The sequence below is a fragment of the Myotis yumanensis genome, unplaced genomic scaffold (genome assembly GCF_028538775.1).
Source record: "Myotis yumanensis isolate MYYU_CA2020_CCGP unplaced genomic scaffold, mMyoYum1.0.hap1 SCAF_22, whole genome shotgun sequence".
Classification (NCBI taxonomy): domain Eukaryota; kingdom Metazoa; phylum Chordata; class Mammalia; order Chiroptera; family Vespertilionidae; genus Myotis; species Myotis yumanensis.
The window spans coordinates 15,303,539-15,328,650 of record NW_027223773.1 but is presented as its reverse complement, the minus strand read 5'-3'; the positions used below and the strand labels follow the sequence as shown (position 1 = coordinate 15,328,650).

The window sequence follows — 25,112 nt, the reverse complement described above, 5'->3', positions numbered from 1 at the left end:
TCAAACTTCTAGAGTCATACTTACTCCCAGACCCTCATCACACTGCTGGCCTGTCCTCCCAGCCTCATGGCTCTGGGGCTATTTCCACAACTGCCTTTCCCAGCAACACTCCTTCTCTACAGCATGATGCGCTAATGCCTCTAGACCAGGGGTGGGCAAACTTTTTGACTCGAGGGCCACAATGGGTTCTTAAACTGGACCGGAGGGCCGGAACAAAAGCATGGATGGAGTGTTTGTGTGAACTAATATAAATTCAAAGTAAACATCATTACATAAAAGGGTACGGTCTTTTTTTTTTTTTTTTTAGTTTTATTCATTTCAAACGGGCCAGATCCGGCCCGCGGGCCATAGTTTGCCCACGGCTGGCCTAGACCATTCTATAGAATGAGAAGTTAATAGACATTCCACAGAAAAAGGACCCGGAAGTCAGTATGTTTGGAAAATGCTGCACGCTGTCTCTGTGTCTCAGAGACTTATTACAATGGTCATCAGTGTAATAATGCTGCAAAGAAACCCATTTACCTTTGTTTAACTGCATTTCCCAAATGTACTTCAGCTGCAAACTTTTGTTTTGGCAGCAAACCTACTAACCCCTGTGGCAGAGCGCCGGGTGATAGGAGTGGGAACAGCAGCCTCAGTCTTTAGCGGGAGCAGGACCTGAACACACTCCAGTCGGAGCAGCGGCACCAGGTGCACACGCTGGCCGCCCTTCCCTTGAGTAGAGCAACCGCGCTGTCCGTGCGACAGGCTGCGTGACCTCAGCCCGCCCCTCATTCAACCCTCGTCACGATCGCAAGAGGCAGAGAGTGCCGTTTCGGGCTGCAGATGAGGCTGCACTCACTCTTGGTGCTGATGCACAGCGAGGCCTTGTTGGCCGTTCCCGTCAGCTTCCCCCCGAGTTTCTCGACGGTGGCCTTCACTTCGTCCTTGTTCCGGGAGAGTTTCCCGAGAGCCAGGATCTTCATGTTGGACAGCGGCTTATCTGGGATGGAGAACAGAACCGTGAAACAAGACTGCTCTTCAGGAGGAGGGCTGGGCAGGGGGCAGGAAACCAGCAGCAAGCTCTCAGGAAAAAGCCGGAACAGGCTGCAGGGCCCCCGGACATCCTCAGTCTCCCGAGGGAAGTCTACGCAAACAGAAGTAAAGGCACCAGGAAAGCAGGACAGCCAGCCAAGTGCCGCAAGAGACCCTGCACTCATCCCTGGGCACAGAGAGGCTGGATTTGGAGCCCGGGGACCAGGGACAGGAAGCCGGCAGAGGATGGGAAGCAGAGAGGTAGGTCGCGTGAATGCCCAATTACTTTTATTCTTCTCCTGCCATTTACAACCAAACTGCAATTTCTTATGCAATACTTAGTAACTGACCCCATTAAAAAATTGGACAAGTCCATGACAACGCAAAGCTTTGATCATAACAACTGGAGACAACTGATTCCGGGGAAAAGCACTCGGCCCGGCTAGAAAGCCCTGGACGGGGTGCGCCACGGCTGATGGGAAGGCAGTATGAAGTAATTATTACAGATATGGTAGTTATTTCTAGCACCCAGAGAGATTGACTCTGGAGGGGAACAACTTGAGAATGAGGCCTGAAGGTGGTAGTCTGGGTTCAACAGTGGTTCACAGACATCCTACGACAGGAGGTGCCGCAGGGAAAAGTCCTGCCAGCCCTCCGTGTCCCTGAGTACACAAAGGCAGCGGGGCTTTCTCCCGAGAAAAACACAAACTGATCTCCTGCTCTCTGCTGGTGCGAGCACTTCCCACTAATGCTGACCAGCACACAGAGGCCTCTGCATGCACAGAAGCCCAGCCTCACAGCAGCTCTGGATGCCTGGTGGGCACAGACTACCGGAGGCAGGACAGCGAGACCGGAGATGCTCTGTCGTAGTTGGGCAGGGTAGGCCATTCCAGGTAAGGCTATCGGTCTGGCCTCCCTGCTCCTGCTTGGGGGGGGGGGGGGGGGGCAGTGCCCAAGACAGGGCTTCCTCACAGGACCAGCAACAGTGAACAGAGACAGCCTGTTCCCCCAAAGAACAGGACCTCAGCCCCCCGCCCCCATGTCCCCCGCCCTGGAGCTCTACCTGGTGGGGCAGAAGAGTTCACAGTAGTGGGCGCCGAGACTGTGGAAGGTGGCGGTGCTGCTGCCACTGGGGCACTGGTCTCGGGGGGGAATAGACGGTCCTGCTTTTTGACCTTCAGTTTCTTGAGATAAGGGATTTCTCGGAATTCCTGAAGAATTTAAGTTTCAGTTAAGAAGCCAGTTCTCCCTTGAAATAATCACCTGATAGAGCCAAGATCATTTCTATTGTCCAGATAAAAAAATCTTTTTATAATCCTATATAATAAAAGAGAAAGATGCAAATTGACTGTCCCTCCACAGCAACCACCACCCAATCAGGAGTATGCAAATTAACCCAAAAAAGATGGCAGGCCTAAGCCGTCAGTAGGACATCCCCCGAGGGCTCCCAGTCTGTGAGAGGGGGCAGGTTGGGCTGAGGGACCCCCACCCCCAGTGCACGAATTTCGTGCACCGGGCCCCCCAGTAAAGAATAACATTAAGGCCCTGGCTGGTTTAGCTCAGTGGATGGAGCATCAGCCTTCGGAATGAAGGGTCCCAGGTTCGATTCTAGTCAAGGGCACATGCCAGGGTTGCGGGCTTGATCCCCAGAGTAGGGCGTGCAGGAGGCAGCCAATCAGTGATTCTCACTCATCATTGATGTTTTCTCTCTCTCTCTCTCTCTCTCTCTCTCTCTCTCCCTCCCTCCCTCCCTCCCTTCCATTCTGAAATAAAAATATATTTAAAAAAAAAGAATAACATTAAGAAAAGGTGAGGCTTCTAGTATGAAGTAATTATTACAGATATGGTAGTTATTTCTAGTACCCAGAGAGATTGACTCTGGAGGGGAACAACTTGAGAATGAGGCCTGAAGGTGGTAGTCTGGGTTCAACAGTGGTTCACAGATGGCAAACTCAATTCTGTTAGAGCTTGTACTGTGGAGGTGGTAAAAAAAAATGCTTTAAAAAACGAGTTTTTCTCTCTGGGTTCACATGCCCATCCCATGACCAAAAGGCCCCAAAGACTGCACACACTGGGAGAGATTACGCAGATGGAAATCAGGGCAATTCCCTACACTCCTTAGAACAAACAAGCAGCAGAGAGCCCAGTCACGGTCAATGTTCAATGCAGATTCTAGCATCAGCATAGTTATCTTCATCCCATGCGATCTACAATGGGCTGTGCTGAGTGGTCACTTGATTAACATCAACTACAGTAGGTCCCCACTTAGCCGCGTTGTTTTTGAAATATTTTTATTGATTTCAGAGAGAAAGGGAGAGGGAGAGAGAGAGAGAAACATCAATGATGAGAGCAAATCATCGAATCATCGACTGGCTGCCTCCTGCACATCCCCTACTGGGGATCAAGCCCGCAACCTGGGCATGTGCTCTGCCGGGAAATCAAACCGCAACCCCCTGGTTCACAGTCGGGGCTAGCTGCAGTTTTTGAAGTTTTAAAGCTCACACCATCCTGCCAGGGATACGAATCATCCCCCAGGGGATGCGGTCTCCTCACTGTATACGCTACCTGCCCACTAGTCATTTAATAGCCGTTCATGGGGTCGAGTGTCATGATACTGCAGTGCTGTGTTTAAAGTCATCCTTACTTTACTTAACATGTACAGTGGGGCCTTGACTTACGAGTGTCCTAACGAGTTTTTCGAGATACGAGCCGTCTCTCGGCCGATTTTTTGCTTTGAGTTGCGAGCTAAAATTCGGGTTACGAGCCAGCTTCAGATACCCCACCGCTAGTTGGCGCAGCGAACGTCACAGTGAACACCACAACATCATCCCAGCATCACGTGTCTCACTCGTTCACTTTTGATTTGACATACGAGTAATTTGAGTTACGAGCTCCATCATGGAACAAATTAAACTCGTAAGTCAAGGCCCCACTGTATAGAGTTTGGCATTATCCACGGTCTTAGTCATCCACTGGGCCTATGCCCTGCAGGTAAGGGGGCTGCTGTATGTGAAGTTCAGGGAACACTACAGATCTTATGCACCCAAGTCTTCATCCAATCAAGAAGCAGCCCTCCCTACTATAACCACGTTCACTGAATACCTACTGGATGAAAGGCAACAGCCTCATTCCCAACATATGCTGCGCACCTGCCATGTGTCACATGTCACAGTGAGGCTAAAGAAACAGCTTCTGCCCTTGAGAAAGTTCCACGAAGGCAAGTTTTAACCTAGGAGCCAAGCTCTAAGCCAGCGGTGTGCTCTGGGGCTGCAAGGCGGGGAATGCTGGAAGGGCTCCTCAGAGGCAGTGACCGCTCAGCAGCCTCTAACAAGGGCTAGGCAAAGGCACGCGACTGACTTATCGCGGTTTGCTGGGAACCCCGGGTAGTTAGCTCCCTGTTGCTGGCAGTGTAAAGAATTAGAGGTCTGTGTGTACACAGGGGTGGTGCTCAACCAACTGAGCCTCATTGGCCAGGGCTGCAGATACCCTTTTAAAATATTTCTTTAAAAATATAGGTAGATGCTAGTCCAGGCTGGGTGGCTTGGATGGTGTACTGTCCAGTACATTAAAAGGTTGTGGGCTTGATTCCCAGTCAGGGCATAAATAGGAGGCAACTGATGGATGTTTCTCTCTCCCCTTCCCCCTCTTTGCTCTAAAAAAAATCAATAAACAAATCCTTGGGAAAAAAGTATATATTCTCATATGTATATATATGCTGTGCAATCTAAGCAACCGTCCAATCGGCAGCTATGATGTGCAATGACCACCAGGGGGCAGATACTCAATGCAGGAGCTGCTGAGCAACAGCAACTTTGCAGAGCACCCTCTCCCACTCTGGGGCCTCTGGGGGGGATGTCGGACTGCTGGTTTCAGCTGATCCCCACAGGCCAGCCTGAGGGACCCCACCTGCCGGAGGGACCCCGCCCCCACCACTCCACAGACGCCCTTGGAGCCCCAGCGCTGCCCCAGGTGCGGCCGGCCAGGGAGGGACCACCGGAGGTCGGCTCCAGGGCGTGTCTGGCCAGTCTTGCCTAGGCCTGCCCCGCTGGCCACCTTCTAATTAATTTACTTTCGAGGTGCACGAATCCATGCATACATAAAGCACAAAATAGTTCACATTAGTTATTTTATTATTTTCTCAAAGACAGAAGGAATACAAATACCACAAAAGGGCCTATTACACCTGCACATCAGAACAACTGAAAATAGTAGTATTTCTATAGGAACTGAGGAATCACTATAAGATATTAAGGGTGTGGGAAGCAACAAGGCCAAATTTGCTAAGTGATCACTCAAGAAAACGTACAGAGAAAGGACTGAGGGAGGGAGTAAATTATGGCAGTGGGCAGAGGAGGCAGAAAACGAATGAGCCCGGGCAGGAGGGCTGGTGGCACCTTGGAGTCCTGTTCCAGATGCTGGGTTAGCACTGCCCATGGGGCACTCAAGTCCCAACGACCAAGTGCTTCCTACAGGGCACCATTCCAACGCTCGCCCCCGGAAGTACGTACAGGGAGAGATAACTGGATGATCAAACTCCAAATCCTACTTAGTGGCAGTCCACCTCTGCCCCAGGCAGCTGGGTGCCAGCTCAAGCTGAGTTTGAGGACACAGGTGGAGTCCTTCCAGCAGCCAAGCCCCCAAAGACACTGTCAACACCCCCCCACCCCGCCCACAATTCCAAATGAGGTTCCTCAACTGAGATTTCGCACCTGAGAATTCAACATGTAGTTCCATTATAAGAGATCAAAATAGAAGATAATTGAACCCTGGAACCAGTTCCCTCTTTAGCATAAGAGCAAAGAAATATTCTTAAGAAAAACTCTCCTAACAGAGGCAAGAATGATCCACTTGGTCACCGTCTGTCCCCTGAGCTTAGAACAGTGCCTGGCACCGGTAAGCACTTGCTGAGCAGGAACAGAAATGATCACAATCTGCCAGCAGGAGGACTTTACTCCGATTGGACAAACCTGCACTCCAGCACGAAGTGCTGTGGTTCTACATTTGTGAAGTGTTTAAACTATGGAGCCAATAATAGAATTTTATATTCTAACTATGAGGATGGATCAGCTGTAAGAAGTCTGCAGGATGCTGCCCTGCCGGCGTGGCAGCTTGGAGTGAGGGGACCATGTTTTTCTGGGGACAGACCCCAGGACCCCCCACTTACCTTGGGAATCACCCACTCCTTCCGGCTGGGCGTCTGGGTCCTGACCATACACTTGGTCCAGGCAGTGATGTCCCCCGTGCAGTAGTAGGCGTCACCCTTGAAGACCAGCTGGCCCGAGCACTGCTCGCAGGGCAGGAGGGCACCGAACACAATGCCGTCAGCCACGCGGTCCAAGATCTGCCCGTGGAGAAGCGTGTCAGAGACAAAGGAGCGGCTACAGAGTGACGTTCCCCGCGTGGGATGAAGAATCTGCACAAACTGCTCTCACCAACACAGAAGAGGGCTGGCCCCCAGGCTCGCGAACTGCCCACCAGCTGGCCGGCTGGTTGACAGGTGGAGCTTAGATTTTTGTACTTTTAAGTCCACGCATGTTCCTGCAGTTCCCACTTCCCTCGGGGATTTAGATATAAAGGGAGAGCCAGAGCACCCACTGCTTCTGCACAGAACAGTGCCACCCTCTCCCCAGAGACGGCAGGGCAGGCCTGCTGGGGAGGCTGGTCTCACGAGGTGGTCCTGCTCCCTCCACAGGCCTCACAGCCCGGGCAGTTCGGGCAGAAGGCAGCGGAGAGCGCCTCAGGCCAGTGCGGCGTGAATATACAAGGCAAACAGAGGCCCACGTCAGTCCTCACCAAAATCCTAAACCAAGGGCTGCCTTGGGGAAGACGCCTGGAAGGGCCCAGGAGAGCCCGCCCCTTCCTGCCCCTGGGAAATGGTGACCCCGATGATGATGATGATGACCATGCAACACAACTATGGACTGTCACTTCCCCAATTAATACCGGCAGGTGTTCAACCGAGGGCCTCCCACCGTCCGAGAGGACAGTCACTCCACGGCGGCCTGGCCGCCTCCCACGGCTCACATAACACAAGGGCAGCTCACCGCCGACTCCCCGGAGGGCACTTGCTGCTTGTTGAAGATGAGCAGCTCTTTCAGGTCGTTGGTCGAGCACGCCTTCTTGAGCTCATCCTTGGTGTTCCAGATCAGGTCGTTCTGGGCCTGTGGACAAGACCCAGCCGCTGAGAGACCAGCTCTTCAGAGAGAGAAACCCACCACCAGGGGAGACCCATTGGCCTTGCTCGTCTCCAACCACATCCTAACTGAGCTGCACACCAACGTCAGTCTCAGCAACAGGGAAGTGAGCGCCCAGTCCCTCCTGTGGACGCCAAGGTAAGCCCAGGGCACAGCCTCTCAACACCACCAGGGAAGGTGGGGAGACCACGGAGGGATGAGGGGAGGGCTGCTGTCCGGGAACCAGGGTCCCTGGAATCGGCCACTCAGAAACCAACGCCCGGAGACTCAGGAAGGAGCCTGGAAGCTCCCAGGATTGTCAGCCCAACACCCGGTGCTAGGGAGGTGGGTGTGGCTGCTCCCCCCAGTCTGAGAGTGCACGGGGGAGGGGGTGTCCAACCACCTATTTCCTCAGTGCCAACAGCACCACCACTCTACTGCAGCCAGCTGTGGACCACAGCAAACGTTTTTTACGAAGGGCAATCACACCACATTGTCCTTCTGGTCAAACAACTGGAACAAGATGAGAAATTGCTTCTAATTCTCACACCACTGGAAAAAACTGAATGCTTATGTAAGAGAGCCAAGCAGATGCCTCATGGAAACCAAGTCCCTGAGAGACTGCGTGTTCTCCCCTAGATCCCCAAGCAGCTGGCATTTTCTGATTAGTAATCTGTACTTTGCTTCAATGCATGTGTAACCAACAGTGATGAATCTCTGGTCAACGACTGATTTAACGGGTAGTCCTCTCTCCACTATGTTGACTTCTCTTCCTTTTTCTTTTAAATAAGAGCTTCATTTGATGTACTGAGTGGCTGAAGCAGGACTCTACCAGCTCAGTGAGGCTGGTGCCTGGGGCCTGACTCAGCTCCTGCATGAGCCTGGGTGCTGGTCTGGCACCTGGAGCCCAAGGGGAGTTCTCTTCAAATAGGAACTGTTCCTTTGGGAGGAAGGAAGGAAGCCACAGGGGTGGGGGGTGGGGTGGGAACCAGGCCTTTTAACAGCAGCTATCAACTTGGGAATTCCTAAAGGTCTGGGTACGGGACACACACACCGCCTTGAGCTTTCTTCCCAGAGCGAGGGAAGAACTGGGCAGAATGGCCAAGGACACAGCTCAGAACTCACCTTGAGAGCCTTTTCAAGCTTGTCTTTCTCTTTCTTAGGTTTCTTCTTGGGCACTTGGTCTAGCCCATCAACCTCGTCACCTTTCCTCTTTCTGAAAGAGACGCAGAATGTAAGAGAGAACCAGAGCCACGAAAACGCAGACATCCAATGACGTATCTTGTTATCTCAACTCTTCTCTGCAGGCCCAGCTTGCCGCCTCTCAGGGAGTGTTTACATGGACTTCATCCCCTTCAGAACATACTCGGTTGCCAAGGATGATCTCGGGGTTGCTCCAGAGCCTCAGGGCAACCCAATACGGAGTCACTGGTAGGTCTGCCCATCCTAATGTCAGCACCATGACACCCGTGCCATTCCAAACCTTAAACCAGGGAACTGCTCCCTCCCAACTCATTAAAAACCTGTGACGGTCCTCCCAGCACCATTTCTCAGAGATACCCAGACACAAAGGAACATGTCCACAGGAGGCCACGGGGACAGGAAACTGGGTCACGCAGGGGCCACAGATCAGACACCAAGAGCACCCTACAGCCCTTCCTGCTGCCCTCCACTCCCACAGCCGGGGAAGAGGCAGCGCTGAGCCGTGCCACCCCTCAGTCGGCATCCGGGCTTTCTCAAATTAGCCAGGGGACACACAGGACTGGTATGCATCTGTGGGATCTCTGGGCTTCCACCATGCCCCTCATTGAACCCCCACCCACTCCCCTTGGCCCTCCACCCACACTTCGCTCTTGACTCCCGGGAGCTGCTTCTCCAGGGCTTCCTTATCCTCGGGAGCCAGCTGGCTGAAGCCCTTGAGCAGGCTCGCACTGTATTCGGGCCGGAAGCCCAGCTCCTCCCTGTGCTCAACAAAGCACTCTGGGTGGTACCAGCGGTCAATCATGCCCAGCTGGGGCTTCTCCGGGTCCAGCATCTTCTTGGACAGGCGCACCTGGCCCTACAGGAGAAACCACATGTGGGACTGAGACAAGGAAGGATGGGGGACACAGGACCGGGCGACCAAGCCAGCCCCTGCTGCAGCCAGCGAGGGCCTCAGGCCGCCTCAGGGCCACGTGCAGGCTGCTGGGGTTCTGGCACTGTCATACCACCAGTGACTGTGTTACCCTCAAGCCCCTACACCCCCATTTTAAACTGACTCAACTTCAACTAGTTATCTCTCTGCCTAGGCAAGTCAAGGACGGGGTAACTGTGAACCCTGAGAAAGACACCTACTAAGAAGGGCCCCTGGCAGTAACTAGGCTCAAATTAAAACAGAGCGAAACAGAGCCCAGCAGCGCTTTCTACTGAAGGGCCTCTCATGCCAACTGCCCTTCAGGGAGAGGCCTGCACCGTGTTTCCGCCACCTGAGTCAGCCCCGATAAAGGAGTTCCTGGAATCTTATTTCAACCAACAGGACTGAGGCCTTCCCCATCCAGAGCTACACAGCTCTGGCCAATCAGAGTGGCTCTATTTTGACTAATCAGGACAGTGCCTCTGGACCAATCAGAGAATGTGAAGTCCTCATTTACATGAGGATGGAACAACTAGGAACCATCTGGGACGGGGGGGGCGGGGATTTCTGCCCACATAAGCCAGCTCCCCTCTGGCTAGGAGACGCCCGAGGAGGGGACTGCATTTCCCTAGTGTGTGTCACAGCTGTGCTCAAGCACCACCACTGAGATTGTTTGCACGGAATGAAGTCTCCTTCGTCACCGCGCCCCAAACTGGAGATTCCTGTACCGTAGACTGGGGCAGCGCCGAGGACTCCACCTGCACCGGGATGCTACACTCCAGGCCCAAGAGCCTGAGGCAGGTCTCCAGTCCCAGCAGGGGTTTCCTGGCCCCTTCCCCCCGCCTCCCAACCCCCTTTCTTCGATCTGTTGAACCTAGTCCTTCCATCCTGCCCTGCTTCACAATTCCAGGCCTGACACTCCTAGGAGAGTTCCATGACGGTGAGCCCCAGACCCGGGCAACACAGCTGAGGGGTGCTGACACTTCACAGAACTCCATTTCAGGCCAAGCATCACTCAACACACACTTCTGACATTCCCCTCAGAACCTAAACTTCTGCCTCAAATTTGTAGTGACTGAAGGAAGCTGGAGATCTTTTAATAATGTCATGATTTTCCTTTCTAAATGCCACTGCCCATCTCCAAATTTCTGGCACAGTACTCCAAGGAGCAAAAACCTTAAACTAATCAAATGGAATCGTCCAGGTGGCGTTCCCAGTCGGCTGTCTTTCTTCAGGGACAATTGGTAGGAAAGGGTGGTTAATGAAGTTCCTCTGATGAAGTCGAAGAAACCTGGAGGCTCGCACCAGGGAACAAACTCACTCAAACTTAATGCTGCCATAAAACAGACCCACAGCCTTCTCTCGCCACTGCCAAGCCCAGAAGAGACCCCCGCCCCCCATGTAAATCCTTTAACTCCTCCTCCCCCAAAACCTGATCTTCTAAAAGTGGATAGAGTTACAGACATGGGGCTGGACCCGGAGTAATTAGGGCCGGACCGGACTGGAACAAGAGTCAGTGTAACCTCCTGTCTGTTAAGATCTTCCTTTTATTTTTAAGCAGGAGCGTTGGGCGAGCACTCACAGCCTGTATTTTTCTTTTCCTTTGAGATTCAGTGACACCCAGTGGAAGAGACCCCGAGTTAGGTCCTGGAGCCTAACCCTCACCTTGTCTATCCTCTCCAGACAGCCCTTGCAGGTGCTCCTGTTGGACTTGGCGTACTCTGCCGCAAAGTCGCCCAGCGTCTTCTCCGGCTTACCGCCCGCTCCGCCTTGGCCTTTGCCTGAAGAATCAAACACAGCAATGCTCAACTCACAGCTGCGTCCCAGCCTCCCCGCCACACCCGAGGCTCTTCCACAAGGACACGTGACGTTCTGGGTGATTGCAGTCAGCCCGTTTCCTCTACGCCATTTCTAACCACTGTGGCTGGTGAACGCAGCTTCTTTTCTGGCAATAAAATCAAATCTTTCTCAGACAGGCTCTTGGGAACAGCTCTATGTTAGCTGGTGGCTGTCTCACCTTCCACCTCTCTCCATTTCCTCTGGCACCCCTCCCTCACTGTGGGAGATGCAGCAAGTGCTGCCAAAACAAGTGAAACTCACAAGAACATTGTAACTATGGTGACCACTACCTTGTTTACCTCTGGCTATAAAATAAAGGCTCAGCTGGCATCTGGGTCTGTCTCTGTGGCCTCAGCCAGGCACAGGAGATCCACCTAGACCAGGGGTGGGCCAACTTTTTGACTCGAGGGCCACAATGGGTTCTTAAACTGGACCGGAGGGCCGGAACAAAAGCATGGATGGAGTGTTTGTGTGAACTAATATAAATTCAAAGTAAACATCATTACATAAAAGGGTACCGTCTTTTTTTTTTTTTTAGTTTTTTTAAAAATATATTTTATTGATTTTTTACAGAGAGGAAGGGAGAGAGATAGAGAGTTAGAAACATCGATGAGAGAGAAACATTGATCAGCTGCCTCCTGCACACTCCCCACTGGGGATGTGCCCGCAACCCAGGTACATGCCCCTGACCGGAATCGAACCCGGGACCTTTCAGTCCGCAGGCCGACGCTCTATCCACTGAGCCAAACCGGTTTCGGCTTTTTTTTTAGTTTTATTCATTTCAAAAGGCCGGATCTGGCCCGCGGGCCGTAGTTTGTCCACGGGCCGTAGTTTGCCCACGGCTGACCTAGACCCAGCTTATTCTGTCTGTCATTTCAGGCTGCGGAACCCTTGGCTGAGCTGGCACACTTTCCCACCAGTGGTGCTGGGAAAATTGGACATCCACATGCAAAACACTGAGTAAGACAGACCTCATACCCACTGCAGAAATTAACTCAAAATGGACCACAGACTTAAATGTCATGTGTAACACAAAACCATAAAACTCATGACAACAGAGGAGAGACTCTAGCTGAGCTTGGGTATGATGATGACTTTTTAGATACAGTAACAGCCACGATCCATGAAAGACATTGTCAAGAGAATGAGAAAGACAAGCTACAGACCGGGAAAAATGTATTTTCAAGCACAGTTATTTAAAATATACAAAGAGCTCTTAAAACTCAAAACAAACGGAAAATATCTGAACAGCCTTCTTACTACAAATTAAACAAGACACTATTACACACCTATTAGAAAGGTCAAAACACCGACAACACCAAACGCTGGCAGAGATGTGGAGCCACAGAAATTGTCACTCGTTGCTGATGGAAATTCTAAAAATGCTACAGCCATCTTAGAGATTGGCAGCTTCGCACAAACTAAACACACAACCTAGCAATCACGTTCCTTGGTATTTATCCAAACGAGTTGAAAAACTTAGGTCCACATAAAACCTTCATGTGAGGGTGCAAATAAACTCATAAAAATTCAAAAACCCTACATGTTTATACTTATTAATAACTACCCAAACTTGGAAGCAACCAAGATGTCCTTCAGTATAAATAAACTAGTTACCAGTATGGATAAATTATTACATCTAGACAATAGAATATTATTCAGCATTAAAAAGAAATGAGCTGGGGAGATACCAAGATGGCGGCATAGGTAAACACCAGAGATTGCTGCCTCGTACAACCACTTCAAAAATACAACTAAAAGACACAACGGACATCATCCAGAACCACAGGAAGGCTGGCTGAGTGGAATTTCTACAACTAGAAGGAAAGAGAAAAGCATACCGAGACTCAGAGGAGGTGTGGTGCGGAAGTAAAATACAAAGGTGCGGAGGTGCATGCGGAGAGGCTGGCGGCTGAGGACACGGTTGTCTTTTTCAATCAGGAGGGAGTCTCAGGCTCTGAGCTCCAGTTCCAGGTGAGTCTCTGGGGACCCAGACTCATACTGGCATCGGTCAGAACTCGAGGGCGGGCAGGTTTCTCTCGGAGGCACTCGCAGCGATTGCCAGGACCTCTGAAGGCAGGACTGAGAGCAGCCATACTGCTTGCTTGCTTGGCCGCCCTGATGATCCCCTGGGACCCTGCCCCACCCAAGCCGTGCATGGAGGCTTTTGCATATGAAAGGCTCGGCCCTTTGTAATCTGAAAATAACTTAACAAACTGCAGCTGCCCCAAGGCCCCAGGGCAACTTGCATTGCTTTACAGCTGGCTTCTGCTGGGTAGCCTCAGGCAGAGGCTAGATTAGCACCTCTTAGATCCAAGAGCCAGTGTACCCAGTGGTCAGAGTGGGACCATCCAATTACAACTCCTCAGATCCATAAGGGACACACTCAGGGGGCAGACTCAGTGAGCACCAAACCCCCACTGAAGCAAGTCTTGCCCCATAAGGGTGTCTTCAGCACAGAAGTTCTCCCACCGTAGACACAGCTGATTCTCACAGCCAATTGGCCTGGAGGTCAAATCCTCCCAGTGTTAACTACAACAATCAAGGCTTCACTACAACAAGACTGTGCACAAAGCCCACAAGGAGGTGAACCAAGAGTGTCTACCTCAGGTAATTGGGACACTTAGCACAGAAAGCCACTCTATCGACACAGTGAAGCATAAAAAATGCCGATACAAAGAAACAGGCCCCTACCTGGTAAAAGAAATAGACTTACAAGTCCAGGAAGCGCAGAGAACCCCAAACAAAAGAAATCCAAAGAGGACCACACCAAGACACATCATAATTAAAATGCCAAGAGCGAAAGACAAAGAGAGAATCCTAAAAGCAGCAAGAGAAAGAAAGTCAGTTACCTACAAGGGAGTACCCATAAGACTGTCAGCTGATTTCTCAACAGAAACTTTGCAAGCCAGAAGGGAGTGGCAAGAAATATTCAAAGTGATTAATACCAAGAACCTATAACCAAGATTACTTTATCCAGCAAAGCTATCATTCAGAAGTGAAGGTCAGATAAAGAGCTTCACAGATAAGGAAAAGCTAAAGGACTTCATCACCACCAAACCAGTATTAGATGAAATGCTGAAAGGTATCCTTTAAGAAGAGGAAGAAGAAGAAAAAAGTAAAGATACAAATTATGAACAACAAATACACATCTATCAACAAGAGAATCTAAAAATCAAGTGAATAAATAATCTGATGAACAGTATGAACTGGTGATTATAATAGAATCAGGGGCATAGAAAGGGAGTGGACTGACTATTCTTGGGGGGGAAAGGGGTGTGGGGGGTGCAGGAAGAGATTGGACAATAATCGTGCACCTATGGATGAGGACAGTGGGTGGGGAGTGAGGGCGGAGGGTGGGGTGGGAACTGGGTGGAGGGGAGTTACGGTGGGAAAAAGAGGAAACAATGTAATAATCTGAACAATAAAGATTTAATTTTAAAAAATAATAAAAAGAAATGAGCTAAAAAAAAGAAAAATGAGCTATCAAACCATGAAGAGACCGGCCAGAGTGGCTCAGCTGGTTGAGTGTTGTCCTGTGCACTGAAAGGTTGTCGGTTTGGTTCCGAGTCGGGGCACATCCCTGGGTTGTGGCCCCAGTTGAGGCGCATACGGAAGGCAACCTGTCTGTTTCTCTCGCACACTGATGTCTCTCTCTCCCTCTCTCTAAGCATGTACTCGGGTGAGGATTAACAACAACCACCCGGAAGAGGCAGGCAGGAACCTTAAATGCACACTGATGTGAAGTAAGCCAATCTGGGAAGGCTCCCTGTGATTCCAACTGTAGGACATCCTGAACAAAGAGAACCATGGAGACAGCATGAAGATCAGTGTTGGCCAGAGGATGGGGGGAGGAAAGATGAACAGAGGAAGCACAGAGGACTTTAGGGCAGTGAGAAATACAGTGTGGCCTTGATTTACGAGTGTCCCGACTAACGAGTTTTTTGAGATACCAGCTGTCTCTCGGCTGATTTTTTGCATTGAGTTGATAGAGTAATTTGAGTTAACGAGCTCCTTAACGAGCTTGGTCTCTGAACGAATTAAACTTACAAGTCAAGGCCCCACTGTATTCTGTTATAAGGATAAATACATGCCATTGTACACTGTCTACAGACTGTACACCATGAGTGAATGCGACCGCATCTATGGACTTGGGCGGCAACGCTGCGCCAACGCCGGTTCATCGGTCGGAACTAAAGGACTCCTCAGTGGAGGGCACTGACGATGGGGAGGCCAGGCTTCTGTGGGTCAGGAGGAATACGGGGACTCTCTACATTTTCTGTTTCATTTTGCTATGAACCTAAAACTGCTCTAAAAAGTAAAGTCTATTAGAACAACCACTTTAAAGATCACAGTTCAAGCATCGGGAAGAAGAAAATGCCCTGCAGCAGGACACAGCCGGTCACTGAGGTGCAGCTGAGCAGCAGGCCACTGCTCTCTGCGGGCACATGTGAGGAAGGAGGGCGGAGCTTCTGGGAAAGGTCCCCGGAAGCTCTGGGTTGGGAATCACAGGCGCGGCCTCCCCGTGTGTGCGGACCTGCCACTCCTCCGGCCTCTGCAGTCTTCTTCACTTTCTGCTGGTCGTCCCACCGGAGCTCCGAGAAGCCGTCCACCTCGACATCAGGCTGCCAGATGGAGTGGCCGACCTTCCAGAAGCAGGAGAAGTGGTACCAGTGTGGGACTTTGCCATCGAACATGGGCGACTGGAAGGAGGAGAACCAGGAGGTAAAAGGACGGTTAGTTAACCTCCGAGGCAACCTCAAGCCCAACCCTCAGCACGAAACACATCATGCCCGTGTTTCCTGATCTGTTAACCCGGGCAGCCTTGCCCGTGCCCCCCCACGGCCCGGGGAAGGTGCCAACGCACGAGAAACAGCAGCAGCACATTCCGCACGTCTCTTCAGGCTCTTCCCCAACAGCTGAGAGCCGCTGCCGGCCGAGCCCGCGCTCAGGACGCCGGACCGTGGGAATGGTGGCATTTTGAACAGGACTGTGCCCGGGTACCTTTGTAGCCACATGCCACCGCGTCCCAGACACGCTTCACCTGTGAGCACAATGACACGCACACAAGACGCCTGTCCATGTCCTGACTCTGCAGGGTCTGCCCAGGAGCCAGGCAGGACGCAGAGGGCCTGTGCGGCCCCCAAGGACCCAGAAGAGCCACTGCAGTTAGAATGACAAGGAGCCAGGCCCAGGCAACCAGCAAGGCAGAGAGGATGTGTCAGAAAAGGGGCAGCCACAGAGATGGGAATGGAATGAATTAACTTCCATGGTGGGGGCGGCGGGGACGACACATGACTGATCAGGGAGCAGGCCCGCCAGGGCCGACAACAGAACTCCTGGGCTAGACCATCAGCATGTCACCACCTTCGGGAAGAACCATTTCCCGCAGGAACTGGGAAGTCGGGCCCCAGAGGCTTTCCTTCCTTGAAGCCTCACACTCGGGCTGGTACCGTCAGTGTCACAGTGCCAGGCGCTCCCAGCTTCACAGAGCGCGGTGGCCGTGACCGGCAGCGGCAGCGTGCACAAACACTGGCATTTACTGGGCCCCTGGCACACTCAATTCAACTGAGTCCGGGTGGAAACCAGCACCCCCACTGATCCCAGGGGAGGTGGTGCCCACAAAGGCAGGTCTAACACCACGGTTCTTTCCCCTACGATGCTGGGTAGGAAGAGTTACTTAAAAATACACAACGGTCTGACTAAAGCAAGGGAGCCCTCAAGCATCTGCTGCTGCACACTAACATAGAGCCGAATGTCACGCAGATGAAATAAAAACATTAAGAGCTTTAAAAGTAAACACCGTAGAGAACTTTTAGGAGGGAGTGTGGGGACAGCGGAAATACTGTGAAGAGCAGTGGCAAGGTCTCCCAACGAGCCCTCGCCTACTATGTGAGTGGCCTCTTTCCAGACTTAATAGATCAAAATGGAAGGTTAGGGCTGGGCAGTGAGTGGCCTCTTTCCAGACTTAATAGATTAAAATGGAAGGCGGAGGCGGGCACAGCAAGGACTTCTCAGCATCTCAGTCTGGTTTACAGCAACGTCAGCTGACTCCTCGGCCCAGAACTCACCCCGTCCGATGCAGGGAAACGGCACTTTCTGGGGTTCCCATAAGGCCCCTCCCACAGCTAAGGAGGATCCATTCGGCTCCGGCCAGTGTCCTGGTGGTTAGAGTATCGGCCTGCCCACTGGAGGGTCGCAGGTTCGATCCCCAGCCCCAGCTGGTGTGTGGGAAGCAATCAACTGATGTGTCTCTCACATTGATGTTTCTCCCTCCCTCCTTCCCTCCCTTCCATTCGCTCTAAAAAAATCGATGGGAAAAATATCCTCGGGTGAGGACTGATTAACAAAAAACCACCAATGACCCCTGTGGGTGAGGACTTGATCAACGCCTGTCCTGCCCACACTGGGCTGGGAGCGCCCTGAGAGGCACCATGCCCGCTTGCTGGCATCTGGCAAAGGCTCACCGTGGGCCCTCACGGTGTTTGTGGGACGCCCTGAGTCTGGAGGGAAGGTGAGAGGAAAGAGGGGGGTTCCCTGCTGTGGAAGAGAGTCCCCCAAACCAGACAACAAATGGCACCCCAGAGTAGACATGTGTTCTGGCTCTCAAACTTTCACCAAGAAAGACAGGTCCTCGGGCATCCGGCCACCTCGTCCGCCCCCGTGGCCTCACCTGCAGTGGCCTACCCCTCCGCTGTGATGTTCACGCAGTGGAGGACCGCGCGCAGTGGCTTTGCCCCATGCTGGAATGCGTGCCTGCGCCCCATCTTCTAGGCTCGGCCAGGGCCTCATCCTGCCCCTTAACCTTGGTCTGGGTGCTGTGGCTCCTGCGGGGGCCCCATCTCCCTCAAGAGGAAGAATCTTTGACCAAAGGAAAGCCTCACCCAGACCTTAGGACTGAGAATGACCGGACAGGAAGTGAGCTGAACCAAGGTCACGACTGGGGCTATCACTCGGCAGCCGCATGGCTCTCACAAGTGGCAGAATCTTTGTGTACGGAGCACCGATCCCAGACCAGGGTCCTCGCCCGGCCACTCCACTGCCCGCCCACTCCAGAGAGCAATGGGTGGAGTGGATCCTAACCCTCCAGGACAGATAAACGGCTCACCTCAGCCTCCTCCCAGCCCAGCCCCTCCAGGCTGCCTCCAGGCACACCAGCTGAAGTATCAGGTATTTGATACTCCCAGAACATCCTCCCATACAAATGCAAAAGAAGGCTTTTAAGTACAAGAGCCAGAAGAATGGCTTCTTTCTTCCTGCCCCGCCCCCACCACCAGTCAGCCTAGAGGACCAACTTGACATTTGGAATTAAAACTCCACTCCCTCATTACAATTAGGGACGACCACACTTACTTTTAATAACAAAGACTCCTTCACAATCAAGGTCACCCATGGAGCCATCCTCCAGGCAGAGCGGCCTGCCTCACAGGGCTTGCCCAGCTCACCGGCTCACTGAGGTCTCCGGTCTGCACTCAACCAGGCGGGGTCCTCTCTCGCTGCCTGGTGAAGCCTAGTGTCCCTTCTCAGAATAACATTTAAAAATGCAGCCCTGGCTGGTTTGGCTCAGTGGATAGAGCGGCGGCCTGTGGACTGAAGGGGCCCGGGTTCGATTCCAATCAAGGGCACATGCCTGGGTCATGGGCTTGACCCCCAGTGTGGGGCGTGCAGGAGGCAGCCAATCAATGATTCTCTCTCATCACTGATGTTTCTATCTCCCCCTCTCTCTGAAATCAATAAAAACATATTTAAAATAATAAAAATAAAATAAAAATGCAGCACAGAAGACAGATTCACACATTGGACCCAATGTATCCGAATAGTTACCAAGACATTGGAAAAGCTTACTGGACCACGGTACCCCTTGAGCCCCCACGGGAATAACTACTGTTATCTTGAGGCAGTGAGGAGCGTAAATTCTGAGAGAAATCCCCACAGATGTCAAGTGATGTGAAAATATCTGTAATCACCAACGGTGACAAAAGCCACAGGCGCTGCTAGCATGCCTTCCTGGCTGTGCTCCTATCGGAAGGAAGTGACGACTCCATCTACAGCAGTGGTTCTCAACCTTGGCTGCACATTAGAATCACCTGGGAATCTTTTTAAAATCCTGATTTCTGGGCCGCATCCTTCGGAAATTCTGTTTCTTTGTTATAAGGTGGAGCCACACCATTAGTAATAAAGAGAAAGAATTTCCGGAGGATGGGGCCCAGAAATCAGGATTTTAGAAAGATTCCCAGGTGATTCTAATGTGCAGCCAAGGTTGAGAACCATTGAACTAGAGGCTGTGAGGATGCAGATGCAAATCTGTTCTAGTCTAAACTCACAGACCTTCTGTCTGCCCAGGCAGGAGCCCCAGCGTCGAGGAGAACTTAGGGTCAGCGCCCGTGCATTCAGGTAAAGCTCAGCTGCTCAGAGGGGATGTGTCTGCGGTTCCCCCCTCAGCGGCCAGCTACTCTGGGAACAGGACCCCTGGCCACACCCGGCTGGGCACACATGCCCGGGGCACAGCGCCATCAAGGGCACCCACCCCTGACACTGTTCACCATCACCTTCCTTTTATCCACACTGGCTCTTCGTGCCCTGGGAGCCAGGGCAGTGCGTAGTACAGCAGTTCTCAACCCGTGGGTCGCGACCCCTTTGGGGGTCGAACGACCCTTTCACAGGGGTCCCTAAGACCATCGGAAAACACGTATATAATTACATACTGTTTTTGTGATGAATCACTATGCTTTAATTATGTTCAATGTGTAATAATGACATTGGGGGTCACCACAACATGAGGAACTGTATTAAAGGGTCGAGGCATTAGGAAGGTTGACAACCACTGGCCTAGAACCTACCAGGTGCTGGGCCAGTTTAGGTGATTAGGTGCAGTGTCAGGTGCAGAGCTGGGGAGGCCCGGAGGACACCCCGTCGTGAGATGAGCTAACCGAACTCACACCCACTCCCCCGCCCAGAGCACTGAAGACCCAGCGCGGACCCTGCGGTCACTCCTCACACACCAGGCCTGGACCCCGAGCCTCACGCAGGGAGGGAACCCAGGTTCCCTGGACCCTGAGCCCCGCGCAGCGAGGGAAACCACGTTCCCTGGACCCTGAGCCCCGCGCAGGGAGGGAAACCACGTTCCCTGGACCCTGAGCCCCGCGCAGGGAGGGAAACCACGTTCCCTGGACCCTGAGCCCCGCGCAGGGAGGGAAACCACGTTCCCTGGACCCCGAGCCCCGCGCAGGGAGGGAACCCAGGTTCCTGGACCCCGAGCCCCGCGCAGGGAGGGAACCCAGGTTCCTGGACCCCGAGCCCCGCGCAGGGAGGGAACCCAGGTTCCTGGACCCCGAGCCCCGCGCAGGGAGGGAAACCACGTTCCCTGGACCCCGAGCCCCGCGCAGGGAGGGAACCCAGGTTCCCTGGACCCTGAGCCCCGCGCAGCGAGGGAAACCGGGTTTTCTGGACCCCGAGCCCCGCGCAGGGAGGGAACCCAGGTTCCCTGGACCCTGGGCCCCGCGCAGCGAGGGAAACCGGGTTCTCTGGACCCCGAGCCCCGCGCAGGGCCTGCAGGCAGCTTTATGTTGAGGTGGGGAGACAGGGCGGGCGAGAACCAAGACCACCTGCGCAAAACGGAAGCGGGAGGAGGAAGGAACCCCTGGGGGGCCTGCAGACACCACCTCGGAGCCCTCCCACCCCATGGGCGTCCCCGAAGCCCCAGGGAACCCGGGAAGGGGGATCCCCAATCTGCCAAGAAGTCCCCAGGAGGAACCCCGAGGCCACGCTTACTCAAAGCGGACAGCTGCACATGCATCGAGAGAACCCCACTGGAGCCTGGGAAGTTTGGGGGAATGTTATTCTACATAAAGAGATCAGGCCAAAGTGAACGCGCTGTGCAGAAATGACACCAAGGCGCGCAGCTTTGCATAATTAAAAAAAATGAGGGTGAGTGAGTGTTGAAGCGACAGCCAAAAATAGCTTAAAAAACCCTCACGCCGGCCGTCGCCACCGAAGTAGGACAAAACCCGCCAGAACGAGGTCGCTTCAGTCGGACCCGCCTCGCAAGACCCGCACGCGCCGCGCCCCGCCCCCGGGGCGAACGGGGACAGAAACGGTTCCTCCTTTTTACGGAGCAAACGGCACCCAGTTCCAGGCGATTTCCCGGGCTTTTCCTGCAAGATGAGCAAAACCCCGCGGGGGGGCCCCGGCGGGCTCCCCGCCGGCCGCGAGCGGCGGCGCCCAGGCCCGGCCGCCCCGCCGCCAGCCCTCCCGTCCGGCCGCGCAGGCCCCCGCGCACAAAGCGGCCTCCGCACCTGCACCATGATGGCCATGCGGAGCGCGTCCTTGGGGATGCTCTCGCTGCACTTCTTGCAGGAGGCGCGCCCGCTCTTGGCGTACTCCACGCGGTAGAGCTTGTCCGAGGCCTCCGCCATCCTCCCGCGTGCCGCTGCCGGTCCCGGAGCCCGCCGCCGCCGCCGCCGCCTGAGGACACACCGCCGCCGCCCGCCCCCTCGCGTGCGTGCGTCCGGCCGTCAGTCCGCTCGGCTCTGGAGCGCGAGCGCCCGGAAGCACCGCCCAGCACGCCGCACCGCCCACCCGCCGCTCGCCGATAGATTGCTGATGCCTGGCGGCGGGCACGCCCCGCGCACGCGTCCCAGGGACGGGGCCTCGGCGCGCGCGCGCCCCCTGCCGGCCGCGGAGGGCGGAGCTCCCCGGCGCCTGCGGCGGCGCGAGCTGGGCGGGCGGCGGCGCTGCGGGCGGAGCTGCGGTTGGCTGCGCGCCCGGAGCTCCCGTTCACGGTGCTGCCGCTGGAGGCTGGCACGCGCTCCCCGGGAATCCTGCTTCACTCCCTTTCACGCGCGGGTCCCTCTCCCCGAGGGCGGCCAGGCTGGAAGGTCCACCCGGCTGGGCCTGGGGGGTGGGGGCGGGGTGTGTGCTACCTGCGGCCTGCAGACCGTGGGGACGACGACTAACTGAAATCCAGCACCGCCTTCATGATGGGCTTTAAGTGCATGAATACAAACCCCGGGAGTGTGAACAGTACCGTGACTTAGGCGGCAAGTCGTCGCCCATGTGTTCATGTCCCTTTACACGTGTTGGAGGCAGCTCAGTACTGTCACGCTCACCACGACTCGAAGTTGCGGGCGTGGAGACCTGCTGCTACTAGATCTTGTTAATTAATGTATAGCCGGTTTTTTTTTTATCATGATTTTAGTTTATAGAACTATATTTTTATATAATTGATTTCTCTTTCAACCCTATGCAATTTATTCTATTTGTGTAAAACGCAGTGTGCTGTGTTTGAGAATATTCAGCCCTGTTGTAGAAGACAAGAAAATAAACAGGACGAATGAAACTCATAACATTTATTCAGCCCTAGCGGTTTGGCTCAGTGGATAGAGTATCATCCTGCAGACTAAAGGCAAGGGCACATGCCTGGGTTGCGGGCTCCATCCCCTGTGTGGGGCGTGCAAGAGGCAGCCAATCAATGATTCTCTCTTATCATTGATGTTTCCATCTCTCTTTCCCTCTCCCTTCCTCTCTGAAATCAATTTAAAAAAAAAAACACAAAACTTGTTCAAAGCACAGAGAGGAAGAAGGCTAGCACTGTAAGAGTCCAGGATGTTGAGTAGGCAAGCAGGTTATGAGAGGTGGGCCAAGAATCCTAAATTAGGGTTCAGAAGATAAATAGAATAAGTGGATTATGTCATGGAACAGATAGGAGCACTTCGAGAGCAACCAAATCAGGCACCACCATTGAGCCTCTGGCTTAGCAACTCTGCCATCCCTAAATGCCACCTGGTTACTGTCAGCTGTGCCCACAGCTGGCCCCCTCTCTAGGTTTCAGTTCTTGGCAGAAACTTCGTTTGATTCAACTTTCCCCCCCCATGCTTGCTTGATGCCTGTCATTTAGTTGGCCCTCAGAACATAAGTATTTATTCAAATTCCTGTTTTTAAAGCATATCTTCAATTTTCTCTGAGTGTTTTAGGTGCCTGTTACTCTCAGTTGCCCATGCAGCTCCGAAGGAACCCCAGTTCCTGGTGTGGTGGGGGGTGGGGGGCCGAGCAGGAGCAAGGAAATGTCCCTTGGGCTCACCGTATCTGGGGACATTCAGAGGTGCCTGAGGAACCCCTGAGCCCCTACTGTTGTCTTGCTGGGGACAGGATGTGAGAGAGAGGCACAGTCAGGAGCTTAAGGATTTTATTGTGGTTTCCTTGATAAAAGTAAACAAACACAAACAAAGCAATTAAATAACATAGGCATAAATTGAATAAAGGGTGAAAGTTTTTCCCCTCTCAATTTCTCAGTTTATAGTTTGGCCTATATCTTGCCAGATTCTTCACACATATACACACACACACACACACACGCACAGTTTGAGATCTTACATTAATTTTTTGAATATCCCAGAGACATCTATTCCTGTCAGAAACGGGGTCTTTCATCCCTTTTAACAGCTGTATACAAATTCACAATAGAGATGAACCATACTTTGTTGGTTTGTGTGAAGGGATGATAGTGTTATTTACATTTATTTTATGTATACAGAGTTTTCATATTTCTGTAAGATATTGAGACCTGCTCTGTCCAATGCAGCAGTCATTAGCAACATGGCTACTGAGCACTGCTGAGGGACGAGTTTGACTTGGGATGGGCTGTAAGTATAAATTCACATTGAACTTTGAAGACTTTGTATGAAAAAAGTAAAGAAAAATATCCCATTAGTAATTTCTTTATATCAGTTACATGTTGAAATGATACTATTTTGGAAACATTGGTTAAATATTGGGTTAAATAAAATGTATTATTAAAATACTAGAGGCCCAGTGCACGAAATTCATGCAGGACTAGGGTCCCTAGGCCTGGCCTGAGATTAGGGACAATTGAGCCTTCCGGCTGCTGGCCAGGGCCTCCCTTCATTCCATGCCGTCCCCTGGTGGTCAGTGCACATCATAGCGAGCGATTGAACTCCTGGTCTCCTGGCCGAACGCCCGAGGGGACACTTTGCATATTAGCCTTTTATATATATAGCTTTTGTTTCTTTTTACTTTTTAAATATGACTAATAAAAATTCAAAATTATGTATCTTGCACTGTGTTTCTTTTGGGCAGAGCCAATTTAGATAAGACATAAATGTGCAGAGCAAAAGAGGAAAGTTCTATTTCATCATCCACCTCCACTTCCCCACCCTGAGTTGTCACTTATTATTATTTTTCCAATGTGTATTTAAGGCTATATACTTTATCCTGAGTTAAGCTTTGGCTGTAGTCTTCAGATTTTGAATGCGTGTTGTACTTTGGTTTGTTTGCTTTCAAATTCCATGGGCGATTTTAATTTTTTCTTCTGTTAATTTCCCGTACTACCTTTTTGCCCATTTAAACATATTTCCCACAATGTTTAAGCTCTGTAGGTTTGTTTTTTTAATGATGTAAACATGTCTTACTTTATTTCCCTGTTTGCTCCTAACTTCCAAATGCTCTTTACCATGCATTATGTTGCCTGGTTTATTAACAGAGTGAGGCTCCAGGACACATGCTGGTGCCTGAGGGGAGACTGTGGTGGGCGGTTGGAGCCGGTCTGTGCGAGGGTGAGAGGCAGGAAGGCTGTTTCCATGGCCGCCTCCACCCACGCCGACTTGCCCTCCTTTCCATTTTCCTTTGAAAAAAAACCCACAATATAACATCAGCCTCCTTTCCCCTCCCCCTGATTATATAATACCTCCAGCCTGTAAAAACAAAACAAAACCATATTACTTTTAAGTATGAGGAAGAATGTAAGATGCCTGCAATTCTGTTCTGTCAACATTTTGGTGATGATCCCAGGAAGCAGGTGGCTCGCAGGCAGGGCTGTTGGCACGAATGTGGCCCATGAATGACTATGGCTCTCCCTCACTTGGAGGACCGCCACCCAGGCCTCATGCAAGAGGAAGATGTGTGGTTTGAGTTGAAGGAGCACCTTGAACATGAAGCCCTCATGGGGCCAGGCTGGG

General features: G+C 52.4%; 1 protein-coding gene across 1 annotated transcript in view; it reads right to left on the bottom strand.

Annotated features, from left to right (window-relative positions):
* The window catches only part of PARP1 (poly(ADP-ribose) polymerase 1), a 37,608-nt gene extending 16,017 nt beyond the window's left edge, over positions 1 to 21,591 (bottom strand). The window contains exons 1-9 of the mRNA XM_070401119.1: positions 21,435 to 21,591; positions 15,677 to 15,842; positions 10,966 to 11,081; positions 9,032 to 9,246; positions 8,313 to 8,403; positions 7,059 to 7,175; positions 6,179 to 6,355; positions 2,078 to 2,225; positions 842 to 982 (exon numbers count right to left, since the gene is read on the bottom strand). Coding sequence (XP_070257220.1) covers positions 842 to 982; positions 2,078 to 2,225; positions 6,179 to 6,355; positions 7,059 to 7,175; positions 8,313 to 8,403; positions 9,032 to 9,246; positions 10,966 to 11,081; positions 15,677 to 15,842; positions 21,435 to 21,554 — 1,291 coding nt within the window. The 5' untranslated portion in view covers positions 21,555 to 21,591. The remainder of the gene's footprint in view (positions 1 to 841; positions 983 to 2,077; positions 2,226 to 6,178; positions 6,356 to 7,058; positions 7,176 to 8,312; positions 8,404 to 9,031; positions 9,247 to 10,965; positions 11,082 to 15,676; positions 15,843 to 21,434) is intronic.
* Between the last annotated feature and the right edge of the window lie 3,521 nt (positions 21,592 to 25,112).